General features: G+C 32.0%; 5 protein-coding genes and 1 non-coding gene across 7 annotated transcripts; 5 read left to right on the top strand and 1 right to left on the bottom strand.

The window, feature by feature from the left end:
* Positions 1-1,345: 1,345 nt before the first annotated feature.
* On the top strand, positions 1,346-2,720 carry LOC662504 (peritrophic matrix protein 5-A; the record flags this gene model as incomplete). The annotated part of the gene is given in 5 exon segments (NM_001293615.1): positions 1,346-1,402; positions 1,448-1,624; positions 1,673-2,056; positions 2,175-2,408; positions 2,461-2,720. Coding segments are annotated over 5 exon segments (1,112 nt in total), but the record flags the coding sequence as incomplete, so codon positions are not given.
* Positions 2,721-4,294: 1,574 nt separating this feature from the next.
* Pmp2-a (peritrophic matrix protein 2-A) lies at positions 4,295-4,902 on the top strand. The gene is made up of 3 exons (NM_001168458.1): positions 4,295-4,352; positions 4,405-4,650; positions 4,700-4,902. The coding sequence occupies exons 1-3, from the start codon at positions 4,295-4,297 to the stop codon at positions 4,900-4,902; spliced, it is 507 nt and encodes a 168-aa protein (NP_001161930.1).
* Positions 4,903-5,584: 682 nt separating this feature from the next.
* On the bottom strand, positions 5,585-6,517 carry Pmp1-a (peritrophic matrix protein 1-A). Of its 2 annotated transcripts, none has more exons than XM_008192267.3 (4): positions 6,390-6,517; positions 6,310-6,345; positions 5,871-6,260; positions 5,585-5,824 (listed from the first exon to the last, which is right to left on the bottom strand). In XM_008192267.3, the coding sequence occupies exons 1-4, from the start codon at positions 6,430-6,432 to the stop codon at positions 5,616-5,618; spliced, it is 678 nt and encodes a 225-aa protein (XP_008190489.1). In that variant the 5' UTR covers positions 6,433-6,517; the 3' UTR covers positions 5,585-5,615. The 2 variants fall into 2 exon arrangements, with proteins under 2 accessions (XP_008190489.1, NP_001161928.1); NM_001168456.1 differs by having other exon boundaries at positions 5,616-5,820; positions 5,871-6,087; positions 6,390-6,432.
* A 1,673-nt stretch (positions 6,518-8,190) lies between these two features.
* On the top strand, positions 8,191-8,868 carry Pmp2-b (peritrophic matrix protein 2-B). The gene is made up of 3 exons (NM_001168448.1): positions 8,191-8,264; positions 8,317-8,526; positions 8,575-8,868. The coding sequence occupies exons 1-3, from the start codon at positions 8,210-8,212 to the stop codon at positions 8,835-8,837; spliced, it is 528 nt and encodes a 175-aa protein (NP_001161920.1). The 5' UTR covers positions 8,191-8,209; the 3' UTR covers positions 8,838-8,868.
* Positions 8,869-11,589: 2,721 nt separating this feature from the next.
* On the top strand, positions 11,590-12,518 carry LOC103312222 (uncharacterized). Its single transcript, XR_010336288.1, has 3 exons — positions 11,590-12,085; positions 12,140-12,169; positions 12,226-12,518. It is a non-coding gene; the product is annotated as an uncharacterized LOC103312222 (transcript).
* A 796-nt stretch (positions 12,519-13,314) lies between these two features.
* On the top strand, positions 13,315-14,651 carry LOC103312223 (uncharacterized). The gene is made up of 9 exons (XM_008192352.3): positions 13,315-13,439; positions 13,489-13,644; positions 13,692-13,775; positions 13,821-13,904; positions 13,955-14,038; positions 14,085-14,168; positions 14,216-14,299; positions 14,346-14,429; positions 14,475-14,651. Exons 1-9 carry the CDS (start codon positions 13,397-13,399, stop codon positions 14,564-14,566), a joined length of 795 nt encoding a protein of 264 aa, XP_008190574.1. The 5' UTR covers positions 13,315-13,396; the 3' UTR covers positions 14,567-14,651.
* Positions 14,652-14,987: the final 336 nt, after the last annotated feature.

Below are 14,987 nucleotides of genomic sequence, written 5' to 3'. Positions count from 1 at the left end.
TGCCTACAAAAAATATTTAAATTTAAAACATCAGCAAAAATATTTTTTCGAAAAAAAGCTTCAAAATATTCAGACAGCATGAATGAGTTTACTGTAGTGCTAAGGCAAGTTTTCTCTTTATCACTATCTTTTTCATCAATCTTTTCATCTAGTTTTTCAAAAAAAAATTGCAGTTTTTTATCCATTTCTGCATAATCCACCAAATGTTTGTTCTTTGCATCTTTGCTTTTTCAGTCTGTCTGTAGTAAGAGGTAAATTTAAATGATGGTAATTGGGGAATTTTTTGTCCGTTATACGAAGAGTCCGTTGTAGAGAGGTTATTTCACAATGCATTTGTTCCTTTCCTACAAAAATGTCCGCTGTGAGGAGTTGTCCATTAAGGGAGGTTTCACTGTCAGGCAAAGATTTATTTTTCTTTATTTTTCTAGCATTTCTTTTATTGCAAACACTTTCGAAATCCTTCAGCATAAGAAAATTGTTACAAAATTGTTATACAGGCTGTGTCTAAAAAAATGTTACGTTCCTCAAAAACACGAATCACACAGAGTTCAGCGTTTGCTAAAAAATACTTTATTGTTTTCTCTGTGTACGTGATTTATTTAATTCATAACTAAATAACAATTAAAAATTTCGTTATTTTTTCGACGCCAGTCGATTCCCCCGGTCATTTTACATAAGATAGAATCAAGATAGTTCTATTTTCTCGAATAGTTTTGCCGGAATTGAGAAAATAAAAAACTGAAAAATTTGTCTAAAAATTAAAGTTTAATTGTTCATTAATGGAAACAATGATTAAGTGATGTATTGTTGCTAACCCCAAAATTACGGTTAAATAAATTTTTAACTATTTTTTTGGGCTGGCGACATTTTTTTATGTATTTGTTGCACAAAACAAATTTTAAATTTGTTTTAGAATAACATATGAAATAGTATTATTATTGTGCTATAACTTAGTAATAACTAATTAATTAATTGATTGTAAAAAATATGGAAAAAATTACACCCCCAGCAAAAAATATGAAGTATTCGTTTGTTAATTTCGAGGTGCCTTCAGTGATTTTTTGTTTAGCAGAATTACCTTGTACATTAGTATAATTGTATCTCTCCTCATATTATATGTGAGAAGATTTGAAAAAAAATCTACTATAAATAGTAATATAATCAATCAATCATGGAGTCTAAAGTCAAAAATCCTTGAGATAATTTAATAAAAATCGAAAAAAATAAAAAAACGTCTATCAGTAGGTACAAACTATATAAAGCCAAGATTGCAAGTTTCACACAAACTGTGAAAAATGAACGGTGAGTAACTCCTTCCTGTTTCACGTTTAAGACTTCGTTGTAGCTTTCACACTTTTGGTACTTTTTGCCGTTTCGGCATTTGCCGAAAAACTTGAATCTGGTAAGTCCCCACTTTTATGTTTCGCCTTTTCAACCGTGTGATTAGATCCACTTTGTGCCGGTGTTCCCCCTGGCTCAACTTACCTTTTCCCCTATCCTGGAGATTGCACAAAGTTCTACGTTTGCGAAAACGGCACCAAACGAGTTGAAGATTGTCCAAGTGGGTTATGGTTTAATGAGGCATTACAAGCCTGCGATCATCCTGATAATTCCGGATGCCATCGTAAGTCGCCAAAAGAAAACCCCAAGCAAAAAATTAATTTTTTCGTAGCTATCGTGTGCCCTCCTAGCATTGTTGACTTCTACCCTTATCCAGAGGACTGTACCAAGTATATTGAGTGCTACCACGGAAATCCAGAAACACACACTTGTCCAGATAATCTCTGGTTCAACAGTGTGGAAAAACGGTGCACTGACCCTTCCAGCTCGGGCTGTGGGGAGCATTCCTCCTCGGTGGAGCCCACCTGGAGCACACCCAACCCCATTTGTTGGGGGGTACTCCCAGGACAAACAGTTCTAAGACCATATCCAGGGGATTGTAACAAGTTTTACGAATGCTACGGTTCCAGACAAACTGAAATGAACTGTCCGCCTCATCTGTATTTCAATGAAGCGAGACAGATGTGTGATTGGCCGGATGTTTCCGGATGCGATGGTAATTTTTTTATATTTGATATACAGAGTGTTCCAAGTTCCAAGTTTTACGGCCGGAGAAAAATTAATATTTCTAGTCGAAATTTTTTAAGTTACTGGTGTATTTTTCAATTTTTTAGATACCACTGAAACCCCGAATCCCAATCCCACTTCCACCATCACACCCCCAACGACCCCAAGCGGGAACGACGACCCGCGCTGTGCTAATGGTAACAATGACTATTGGCCAGACCCAGATTGTACCAAATTCGTGGAGTGTTACCATGGGCATGGGTACATCATGGATTGCCCATCTGGGCTCTATTTCGATTCAGTTGATAAGAAATGTGAAGATCCAAGTGAAGCTGATTGCGGTCCGTTTGACTATTTTTTTCTTGCAACTGGTGTTTTATCATGGGTTTACAGGTCGTACAACACCAACGCCTGACCCATGGACGACCACGAAATCGTCCGATTGGACCAATGATCCCGATTGTCCATTTCCAAGTGCCGATAGGTACTTGTTCCCATATCCGGGAGATTGTACCAAATTTCTGGAATGTTGGAATGGGGAAAAAGTGGCACAGGAGTGTCCCGCTGGACTTTGGTTTAACCCAAATTTGTTGGTTTGTGATTATCCCTACCATTCTGGGTGCAAATATGGGGAAGAGGAACAAGAAGTTTGAATAAATTGTGAATTTTTTAAGTGAATAAAGTTATAAATTTATTAAGTGTTTTTTTAATTTCCTTACATTATTCCGCGTTTGATAACAAAACGTATACAAGGAGCGGCAAAAACTGAAAAAAATCGCTCAAAAAATTTAATTTTTTTCATTTTTGGTCTTTGAGTAATAACGTCTTAATATCTGAATTTTTTAGACGTTTTGATAAATCCTTTAATTGTAAATAAAATTTTTAAATTGAATTTTTCAAAGATAATGTTAGAAGAAAACAGAGTAAATGACAATACCAAATTATTATTATGTTCATTTTAAAAGAGAATGTCGTAAGTTTTTGTAAAGAATTTATCATTTATTCTTTTGGTTGATTCAAGTCATTTAGATAAACTGAAAGTTCCAAAAAAAATGCTAAAATTAAATTTATTCATTGAAATAAAATTTTAAATTTGCTATTAATTTGAGTTTTACTAACTAATTTTAATTGTAAACACACAATTATTAATCTAATCACTATTACGTTATAATTTTGTTGGGAAAGATCAAAATATGCGCAAATTAGAGCTACAATTACAGACCAAATTTTTTTTGGTGAGGTTTTTTGAAACTAGCGACAATTTTATAAATTGTTCTATGTAATTATTGGTTTTTGACATATTGTAAAAATATATGTATTTTATTATTCACTTGATAAGAAATGAGAAGATCACAGTGAAGCCACTAACTAAATTCCTACCATTTGGGGCTTCATGAGTTTTTAATACTTATTTTTAAGTAAATAAAATTTCAAATCAATTTTAGTGTTTTTTTAATCTCTTTTTAAATCATTATAAATCTCTTAGTTAATAAAGTTTGAAATGAAAATAAATATATAAAAGAAAACAAATTAAATAAAAAAATTAAAAATAAATAACCAAATTTTTTAAATAATTTGTCGTTGTTTCCTAAAGATTACCTCTGATTTTTCCAATTTTTTACACCTTCAAGATTATTTATTTTATATAATTTTGACTTGAAAGCTGCTGACTCTTTGTGTGAGATCTCCAGTTCTATTGTGACGAATGTTTGAAGAGTTACGAAAATAAAGTTAATAATTATTTATGTGTTAACGAAGTCTTTATTATCGTAGTATGATCTACTCTTGTGATTTTGCAAAAAAAATTGGATGTAAAATAGATAATAATCCTCAAAAATTAAAAAAAAGCCAACAGTACTACATACTATTAAAATTTTGGTGCTGTCATGAAACAACTGACTCTTAAGTGTTCCATTCGTATTTTTTTGACGTAGAAAAACAATAGTGTGATAATCCTTATCAGTCAAATTGCGAACAAGAAAATACGAAAAATGTTGAGCTTATCATGAAATAACATTAACCGCAAGCATTGTTTAATCACTGAAAGAAATCGACAAGTGCCGTCATTTTTGTTTTGATTAGATTAAGATTCAAATCTTTTAATCCCAGTTAATCTGCCACTTGAAGCAAAAGTCCAAGAATTTCCCATTAAGTTGATTGAATGATGCAAAGCTTTGCTATAAAAGTAAGGTCCTTAATGTTGTCGCCCAGTCTAGATTAAACCAAAATGAAAGGTGTTGTAGTGTTTACAATTCTTGCTTTGGCGCTTGGTGTTAGGGCTGGAGGTGAAGATACTCCACTTCTGGTGTGAAATATGGTGGAAAATTTTTTTTGTAGACCCACTTTGTTCAGGCCTTCCGTTAGACCAGGAAGTACTTTTCCCCTCACCCATTGATTGTAGTCTGTATTATAAATGCTACCAAGGAATTTTCTCGGAAGAAAAGTGCCCAAAAGGCTTGTATTTCAGCGAATATAATAAAGGGTGTGTGGAGGCACAATACTCGGAATGTATGGGTGGTACTGGAACCCCACCGTCCCCTACAACGTCCACTACCACCACAGAACCACCAACTGAAACTCCAGGTACTAGATAACAATTTTACAAGTTTTTTGCATTTTTGCCGAATTTTAGACCCAGTTGACCCACGATGTATCGACAATGAGACGTCCTATTGGCCTCATGTTTCCGTCTGTCATTTGTATATAGAATGCTATGGTGGAAAGTCATACGAAATGACTTGTCCTCCTGGTACTTATTTCTCAGACCAACACAAGAAATGTGTAGAAGCGAGCCAATCAGAATGTTGTATCAGTGACCCTTCACAGTGCAAATAAATAAAATTTTACTCATACTTCTGCTTTTTTCTTTCAAGTTTTAACTCTAACCAATAGCAAAGGGAAATAATTCCTACATCAAGAAAAATATTGTAATAAATTCCGTTACAAAAATAAATAAAACCAAAAAAGTATAAAGAATCAAATGAAAAAAATTTAAATTTATTTCCAGTTTTGGAAAAATTGCGGGTTAGGGAAGTTTTCATGCTCTGTCAGCTGGTGAAAATATTTGTTAATTTTCGAGTTATTTCTAAATTCCAGTCAGTTTTCCTTTATCGAAATCTTACTATAAATTGTTTCGGGTCGGAGTAATAAATTTATGTTGTTGTGGATTTTGCTGAGGAATTCGCCTCCAATAAGTCTTAATTCCGAGGTAGACTACGCTGGGATCCGTTCCGAGTTGATTACGAACAAATAAGGAAGGATTTAGGAGCGACGCTTGGAATTAGAAGTCGGTGCTTGTTATTTTTCTTGTAGTATTTGATGAATTAAAAAATAAATCCAAATATTAACAAACATTTAATTTTACCACATTTATTAGCCAACTCGAGTCGAGTAATTTTTCCAACACTAATAAAACTTTAATAGTAAAACTAGATATTTGCTCGGTGGTTCGGAAATTTAATTAAGTTTTAGTGGCACAATAGAAACTTGTGTTATGACCGACATAAAATTAAACACATTTCATATTGCCGTTGATTTTATTAAATTCGCTAACATTGAGAGCTGGTTTTACAACATTCGGATTCGTCAGCGGTGACACAAGTCTTAGAACTTGATGAAAAGTAGAGACCTGGGGGGCAAGTCATTTCGTAGGAATTACCATGGAAGCATTCAATGTATTTGGCACAATCTGCAGGATGTGGCCACAGTTCGGTGCTGTCGTCAATGCACCGGGGGTCAGGTTTGGGGTCAGGACTCGCTAAAAAGTTGTTAGGAAAATTTGCCAACAACTGGGGCGTACATACGTGCAGGGGTCGTTGTTGTTGATGGTGTTGTGGTTGTTGTAGGTGTTGTTGTTGTTGTTGTAGGTGTTGTGGTTGTTGTAGGTGTTGTTGTTGTTGATGGTGTTGTTGTTGTTGTAGGTGTTGTTGTTGTTGATGGTGTTGTTGTTGTTGTAGGTGCTGTGGTTGTTGTAGGTGTTGTTGTTGTCGATGGTGTTGTTGTTGTTGTTGTTGTGTTTGGCTGACAGTAACTGCCCGGATAGTCACACTCGTCTATGGCTGGGTGCCACCAAAGTCCGTCCGGGCATTGAAACAGCGTCCCAACTTCATTGTAACACTCTATATATTTGCTACAATCACCCGGTACAGGCACAAATGTGATTTGAGTGGGATCCTGGTCTTTGCACGCTTGAGCTATTTTTATATTTTAGAAAAATTGTTAAATTGTTGTTAAAAAACTTACTTATGTCATCACCAATTGTTGCTCTTGGTGTCACAACTAGAAAAAATTTGTTCCTAAATGTTTGATTCGGTTTAACTTACCGGTGATGTGGAACAAGAGTGCTAAAGTAATAACGGCTTTCATGATGGACAAAATGACAAAGTTTTGATCAATTGTGCTTTATATAGTCTTCTCGAACGTTTGTTTATTTAAAAGGATTAAAGTGATAGCAAAATTAAGTGGGTAATGACGGATAAGGTTTGATGGATGGTTTAGAGCGTTCAAAGGTGGCGTTTTTCCATAAATGTAAATTTCGCATTTTTTCTACATCCGGATACACTCCAGGAGAGTTCCAATCTGAATATCTAATCTTTTCTTTTGATTGATTGATTGACACAACTACAAATTCAATTAACCACACTATTTTTTATTTAGGACGTCTCAAAGTCAAATTCCTTGCATTTATCGAGAAATGTGATTCAGTATGAGCTTAAACATTGTCCTTATTGCGCTTGTTCCATTTTTGAGCGTTGCGATATTGTCTGTTCTGACCCTTCCGACCAAGTCATTAGATACCCTTATTATGGAAATTGTTCTCTCTACTGGGAGTGTTACAAAGGGACGAAATTTCTCGTGACGTGTCCACAGAGGCTTGAATTCGACGCCGGAAATGGCGACCTGCTATTTTTGTAAGAATTTTTTTTCTTTACTTAGACCAGAGCAAGTTTAGCAATTTCTCCCACAAGTACGAAGATAACAACTTTTATTAAAATCACGAATAATTTGCTAGGACAAATAATTGATGCAAAATATTTTTGAACTTTGGTAAATAATCATCAAGCATACTTTTTTTTCATTAACTTGATTAAGAATTAATTGCAAGAAATTGTAAAAAAATCTGAATAAAATTCATAAGCATAGAGAAAGAAATAAAGATCATTTCTGTGTGATTTTTACATTTGTGGATACAGTCTGTAATTTATTATAGTTTTTCATTTTTCCCCTTCATTTCCACACACTATACTAGAAAATTGTATTTTTTTCAGGAGTTGAAAATTATCCTCATGACACAAAAAATTGCATATAAACACCCGAAATAGCTTTAAACCCTTTAATTCAAAAATTAAGTTAATCTAATCTTTCGCAAATTGCTGACGAACGAACAAAATCGCAAATGATTTAAGTGTTATTGTTTCGTAAAAACTGCTTCAAACCTGAGCTCAAACCTTTACTGAAGAAATAAATATTTCAATATTTCTATATTCCCACAACCATTTTCTGCAAAAACGGTTGAAAAATTAAGTTTAATAAATTAATCAGAAAAAGTTTGAAATATTACCAAGTTCTGAAAAAAATTTGAAGAGGCAGAACGTTTATTTTGAAAAGGCTCTCGGAGATGTTTTTAAAGGAATGGATAACAAAAATTTGAATGTGTGATCGACCTTCAAGCTAAATAAATTTATTAAAAAAATACATTTTTTTGACGCAGCAACAAAAATATATTACAAGTGGCTTATCTTATCAATTTCGTATTTTTTAATGTTGTGTTATATCATCCAATCTTTTGTGATTTATTGCAAAAATCTGATATTTTGATAATCCTTGAATAATTGTGTTAAGTGGTTGCACTGCATTTTCCATTAATTTAAATATGACACCATACAAAATAATTACACAAAATTTGCAATTAAAAAAAAACAAACTGTAATGAGATAATTCTAATGACACATTCGTGTTCCTACTTGACTCTTGCGCCGTCTGCTATTCTAATGAGATGGAAAAACCTTGATAAGATCTTATCGTTTCAAAGAATCTAAAAATACAATATTCCAAAGACAAAATTCGTGTCCCAATATCACAAACAAATCATATCTGTATCTACGTATAAAAGTCGGCACTTTTGAAACACCGTCAGTGCATTATGAAGAATCAAATCTGCAGCTTGGTTTTGGTCATTTTCGCCCTGTCTTGTGCCCGTAAGTATTTTAATTTTTTTAATTGACGAATTTTTCTATTTTTTTAAATTAGGGGCACGACAGGTTGCCACCCCCGACCCCGGCCCCACCTGCCCCTACCCCTCCACTGAGATAATTTATTTCCCTTACGAGGGAGACTGTACTAAATATTGGGAGTGTTATTCAGGCCACAGTTATCTCTACACTTGTCCTGCAGGACTTTGGTGGCACCAGGAAATCAGCGAATGTGATTATCCTGGAGATTTCTGCACTGATGGCACTAGTAAGTCACCAAATTGCCAATTTTTCGTCTATTTATATTATTTTCTAGCCCAAACGGATTGGACTGAGACAACCGATTCCACACCAACTATTGGTCCAACCACCACAAATGGTGATCTACCAGATTGTACAGGAACTGGGGATGATCCTGTTTATTATCCGTATCCTGGAGATTGTACAAAGTACTACGAGTGTGCTAATGGCAGGTTGTACACGTACAATTGTCCACCGGATCTGTGGTGGCACCAGGAGATAAGCGAGTGTGATTATCCTGGAGATTTTTGTGTTCCTGATACACGTGGGCGCAATTAAAAAATGTATTGAATGTAACTTGCTAGTAGTGTGAATAAAAAGTTTGTTTATTTGAGTGTTTTTGTTGCAATAACAAGTGCGTACACAGATCGATAAAATGAGATAAGAAATTTTTCGAAGAAAAAAAAAATAAGACAAACAGTACTGTAGTACGTATCTAAAGACGAAATAAATCTTAAATACAACAGCATTTTTTCCAGTTTTGTGGTTTTCTTATTAATTAATAACAACCAATAACTAATTGTGCAAAAAATATTGTGAATGGAATTATCTGTGCATCTTTTCCACATTCAAATAAATATTGAAAAGTTTAAGAATTCCCCGAATTTCACAAAAAGAAATATTCGTATTGTGTATTATTTACATTAAAAGTGACTTTTTGATCTTGTCCCTTCACTCTACATGATAATACGACTTTTAAAAGTGATAAGATTCTAATAAATGAGTCAGTGATAAAAATTTTAAAACAAACCATTTTCTAATGACCTAAATCTTTGAGGCGAAATACTTGTTGACTGATTTTGCTGTGGCAAATGTGAAATTAGAAATAATATTGAAAAATATAAAAACGATATGGTATTTGTACAAACTACAATAAAAAAATTAAAAATAGAGTAAAAAGAAAGAATCATTTCAACAATATGTAAAAGGAACTACTAAAGTTAATTTTCAAAGATACAATACTTCAAGGATTCAAAGACAAGAATGGGACAATGATTATTTAAAAAAAATAGTTATATTACTTCTTACTGAAAGTTCAGCTTAATAATAACCACATTGAATTTTTTTGTATTTGCGTATTTATTGCTGAATTATTTTTTGACATAAAATTTTCAATTTTGAATAACTTTAGCTCTGAATATATTTTATCTCTGTTTAAATTCCTACTTAAATAGGTATTAAGCGATTACAATCACAGTAAAATCCCAAAAACTTGAATCTGTCGACATAATTATTAAACATATGAATGATTGATTTACAAGTATTACAATAATGATACAAAAAATCATATCGATTGCTCAGATTGAGAGATAAGTTAGCCTTATTACAAGTATTTCTAGAACAAATATACAATTATTACTTCTAGAATCACTATTTTAACACATTTAATTTTCTTTTTCTTTCATTTGTATTGAATTTTTTTGGCTAAAATCGTAACAGTTTCGACTACAATAAGTTCTAGAATAAAAGGTTTTTGGATCATTTGCATTAATTGTAACACATTTTTACTTCTTTGCATTTTTTTATTTCTCAATCGTTACAATACTATTTAGAACAATTTTCTTTCAATTTAATTTTGAGCGCAGTAATCTCCAGGATAGTCACACACACTGATTGTTTGATGCCACCAAAGTCCTCCAGGACATTGGAAGAGATAACTGTTGCCCTTGTAACACTCCCAATATCTGGAGCAATCTCCATCAAAAGGAAGGAAAGTTATGACGTCTGATGGATAAGGACATCTTGGAGGTTTTGGGGTATAATGATTTGCTAAAAAATAAAAAAAAATAAAATCTCAGATTGTTGATATTATTAATAAAACCACTTACATGGATGCGAACTAGGCGTGGTCACAGCCTCTAAAAATTAAGAGTTAATAATGATTGTAATTAAATTTAATTAAAATTATCATTACCAGTAAAAGAAAGGGTTATGAGGGCCAAAGCCAAGCTACAAATGATTAGGTTTCTCATCGTGTACTGAAGTTATACTGAATCTACGAGAAAAAGGCTGGCCTATTTTATAGGTGTGAGTCCGGATGTGATTTACTGATTAATTTTCAATCGAATAGTTGTAAAATCACTTTTCCGGCCCTTGAGTTGAACGGAAGATGATAAGTCGGTTACAGTAATTTGGACTACAAGAGCTCATTTTTATCTTTAACAATAAAAGAAATGTTATACATGGCTTCACCAAACGTTAGAATGATACAAAATAATGGAAGACAATTGTTTTCTTTAAAAACTTCTGTGTTGGAGTTGTTTTAGTGTTAGGAAGAAATTTAAAAATTGTCAAATTGTTGGTTCTGTAATTTTCTGTAATTGCAATTTAATCAGAAGAAGTAGTTAGATATCAGTCAGTTGTTAAAACTTTAATTTAACTTTTTCGATAATATGACAATTAATTTGTAACTTCTATTTTACTGATTTTCTTTATTATAATTCTTGTAAATAATAATAGAAGAGTTAACAGTTTTGGAAAAAAACTAAATCAAGCTTCTTCTCATATTAATTTATCAAACAATGACAATTTTTGCTGTGTTAACTGTAACAATTTATTATCAACGCGATAATCTCTAACATAATCGTAATCACGAATGCTCGTTAAGACCGAAAAGAAAAAAAATGTTAAATTTTAAATCTCAAAAAAGGGTTTACCATTGAGTAAAGTAAAAAATATGTTTTAAAATAATTTGTAAAATTTGACAAATGCTTGCTTATCTAATAACGAAATAGTCAGTTCATTTTAATTAAGAAAGAATGTTTAATGTCAATGATAAAATTAAAAAGATTAAATTCTTTTATATAAGATGGTTTTATTTTCTTTTATCGTTTTTTTTTAATTCTTTAAGAGAAATGATGGTTAAAAACCAATTAAAAAAGTAGAAATCATCAACACACACGTATCAAAAATGTGCAAAGAAAAATTCATAGATATTATGTTAGTTAAGGTTTTAAAAATTAACAGCTTGCTGAGTAGCTACTTCTTAAATCTGATTTCAGTTAAAAAATATTCTTATCATTTTATCAAATAATGCTTCTTGCGCAACAGATACTTATTTCTTTAATAAAAAAGGAAACCCTCTTCATGGTTTAAAAAATAAACAGTCTATGTAATTACTAAACCCATAAGACAGATTTCCGAAGAAAGAAAAAAAAATTAAGCGTTTGATTAATTTCTTAAAAATAAATTGGACATTTATTCTGAAGATAACTTTATGTTTTGGTAGTTAAAAAATAGATTTTGCAACGTAACATGATCAATTATTTCCTTCTCTTTATGTGCCACCTCTGGTTAACACTTTTTGAAAGTCTGTAATTCATACTAACCGACGTATCAATTTCATTAGTAATTCAAGGGCCGGAAAAGTGACAATTATATTGGAAACTAATCAGTAAATCGCATCCGGACTCACGCCTATAAAATAAGTGAGACTTTTCTCATGGATTCAGTATAACTTTAGTACACGATGAGAAACCTAATCATTTGTAGCTTGGCTTTAGCCTTTGTCGCCTTTTCTTTAACCGGTAAATATTGTACCACCAATTAAATTACAATAATTTTGTATTTTCATTTTCCAGAGGCTGCGACCACGACCAGTTCGCCTCCACGTAAGTGGTTTTATTAATATCAACAATCTCAGATTCTATTTTTTGAATTTTTTTAGCAACTCACTATACCCCAAAACCTCCAAGGTGTCCTTATCCATCAGACGTCATAACTTTCCTTCCTTTTGATGGAGATTGCACCAAATATTGGGAGTGTTACAAGGGCAACAGTTACCTCTACCAGTGTCCTGGAGGACTTTGGTGGCATCAAACAATCAGCGTGTGTGACCATCCCGGAGATTACTGCGCTCAAAATTAAATTGAAAGAAAAATGTTGTCAGTAGTATTGTCACGATCATGGAATTAGCTTTGTTTTTGAAAAATAAATAAAATATATTTAAAGCAATAATAACGACTTTTAATTAATAATAATGAATATAAAACATTCTTTGCTTTAAATGACCTTCCTGAGGAAGACGCTAAAAGTAGTTATTGTGAAGTTTTCTCAATTGCGTGGAAAATCAGGACTGAGTTTCCCTACACACAAGAAAAAAATCAAGGAAGAAATCGAGGCATCCAATGTTTTGATTTTTCATTGTATTCTGGGAATATAAAGTTGACTCAATGATGGAAGTTAATAAATATAGATTGTCATAAATTTCTTTAGGTTTGTTTTAGAAAATTAGAAAAAAAACAGCGTAAAGTAATAAAAATTACGTTTAATTAAAAATGCCTAATGAATCTCACTGTCCATATTTATCTAATTCTACCTTTAGGAGGAAGAACAGAAAACTTGTTAAATTTTGAAGCCCAAAAAAGACTCACCTATGATGAAGGAAAACACTAAAAAATTGTTTGTTCTTCTCGACAGTTAAATATCGAATGAGAGACACTTTTTACTAGTTGCATTTAATTGCTCCTTTTGTCTAAAAGACAGGAAACATGATAACTTTTGAAGTGTGTGATGAAACGATGAGTCAACATTTACTTATTTACTATTTAAACAAAGAAGCGAATGCAAATAAAAGATTTGTTTAAATTAATGACGAATTATTTCTTCTTGTTAATTAAAATACGAAATTATGTGACAAAATTAGAATTAATAGAATTACATAGGTAGGTATAGTACAGTTAATTCCAGTGATATGAAGTCACTACTTGTGTAATAATTATCTCTACAAGTAATACATCCTGTCACTAGTAACCAATTAAAATTGATAACACCAAATTGCTATATAAATTCGTTCCTAGATTTCAAAAATCATAGTAAAATCCAACATAGACAGAAACATGGCTATTATAATTCGAACAGTTTTGCTATTTGTGGCAATTTGTAAATTTGGTAAAAACATGGTGATTGAAATTAAAAATAATTATTTTAGTGTCTTCTACACTTGGAGCCGGAATTCCACCCAACATAATCGAACAAGAAACATTTGGTCTTAATATTAACGTATTTATATTTAACGAAAATGTTGAAGCAAACTCAGGTAATAATACAACTGTTACAACTCCTTTTAGTAACTTTACAGACAGTGGTAAGTAACTGTAAAAATAAATAACTAGTTTTAATATATTTTTTAAGATAATTCAACAATCTGGCCAACGACAAGCACAGAATCAAACAATGTTACTGTTACAACACCGTTTAGTAACTTTACCGACACTGGTGAGTAACTCAAAAAAGTTTAAACGTTTTTATAAATTTTTATAGATAATACAACAATTTGGCCAACAACAAGCACAGAATCAGATAATGTTACTGTTACAACACCATTTAGTAACTTTACAGACAATGGTAAATACGTAACTGCTAAAATAAAAAAACAGAGTTAATATTTTTTGCAGGTAACACAACAATCTGGCCAACAACAAGCACACAATCAGATAATGTAACTGTTACAACTCCGTTTAGTAACTTTACGGACACTGGTGAGTAACTAAAAAAATATAAAAAAGTTTTACTTATTCTTTACAGACTATACTACATTTTGGTCGACCACAAGTACACAGTCAGACAATGTTACTGTTACAACCCCATTTAGTAACTTTACAGATAGTGGTAGGTAACTACAAAATTAATAAAGTGAGTTGTAATATTTTTTACAGGTAACACAACAATTTGGCCAACAACAAGCACACAATCAGATAATGTAACTGTTACAACTCCGTTTAGTAACTTTACGGACACTGGTGAGTAACTAAAAAAATATAAAAAAGTTTTACTTATGCTTTACAGACTATACTACAATTTGGTCGACCTCAAGTACACAGTCAGACAATATTACTGTTACAACACCATTTAGTAACTTTACGGAGAGTGGTAAGTAACAATAAAAGTTGAAAATAAATTGTAATTTTTTTTTAGATAATACAACAATTTGGCCAACAACAAGCACACAAACCTCTGATAATGTAACTCTTACAACTCCAGTCAGTAACTTTACTGACAAAAAATGAGACAAACAGATATCAAATGAATTAAATGACGACTGTTTATGTACAAAAAATATGCAAATAAAATAAAAATTAATTACAAAAAACAGGATTTCAGTTTCCTTTCTCCTCCAAATCCATTTACCTTGACTGCAAATTTTTTGTAACAAAAAAATATAAGATTCAGAACTTTTTAATTAAAGAATTTTAATACATTTTAATATTTCGTTTCAGTTTCTTTGATATACTTAACGATGCCGTTCTCAGTTTCAAATATTAATAAATGCTGAAGCTAGAGATACACAATAATTGCTCAAAAGAATCATTCAAAAGCACAACCAAAGTTATTTTTCATATCCATATTTTAATGCAGGTTTGCAATCATGACCTAAATCCGCACAGTTTATTTATTTTTCCTGAACCATGTTCTCATGTTAAAACAGTT

Source organism: Tribolium castaneum, chromosome 1, assembly GCF_031307605.1.
Source record: "Tribolium castaneum strain GA2 chromosome 1, icTriCast1.1, whole genome shotgun sequence".
Lineage (NCBI taxonomy): Eukaryota > Metazoa > Arthropoda > Insecta > Coleoptera > Tenebrionidae > Tribolium > Tribolium castaneum.
This window is presented reverse-complemented; position numbering and strand designations above follow the sequence as displayed.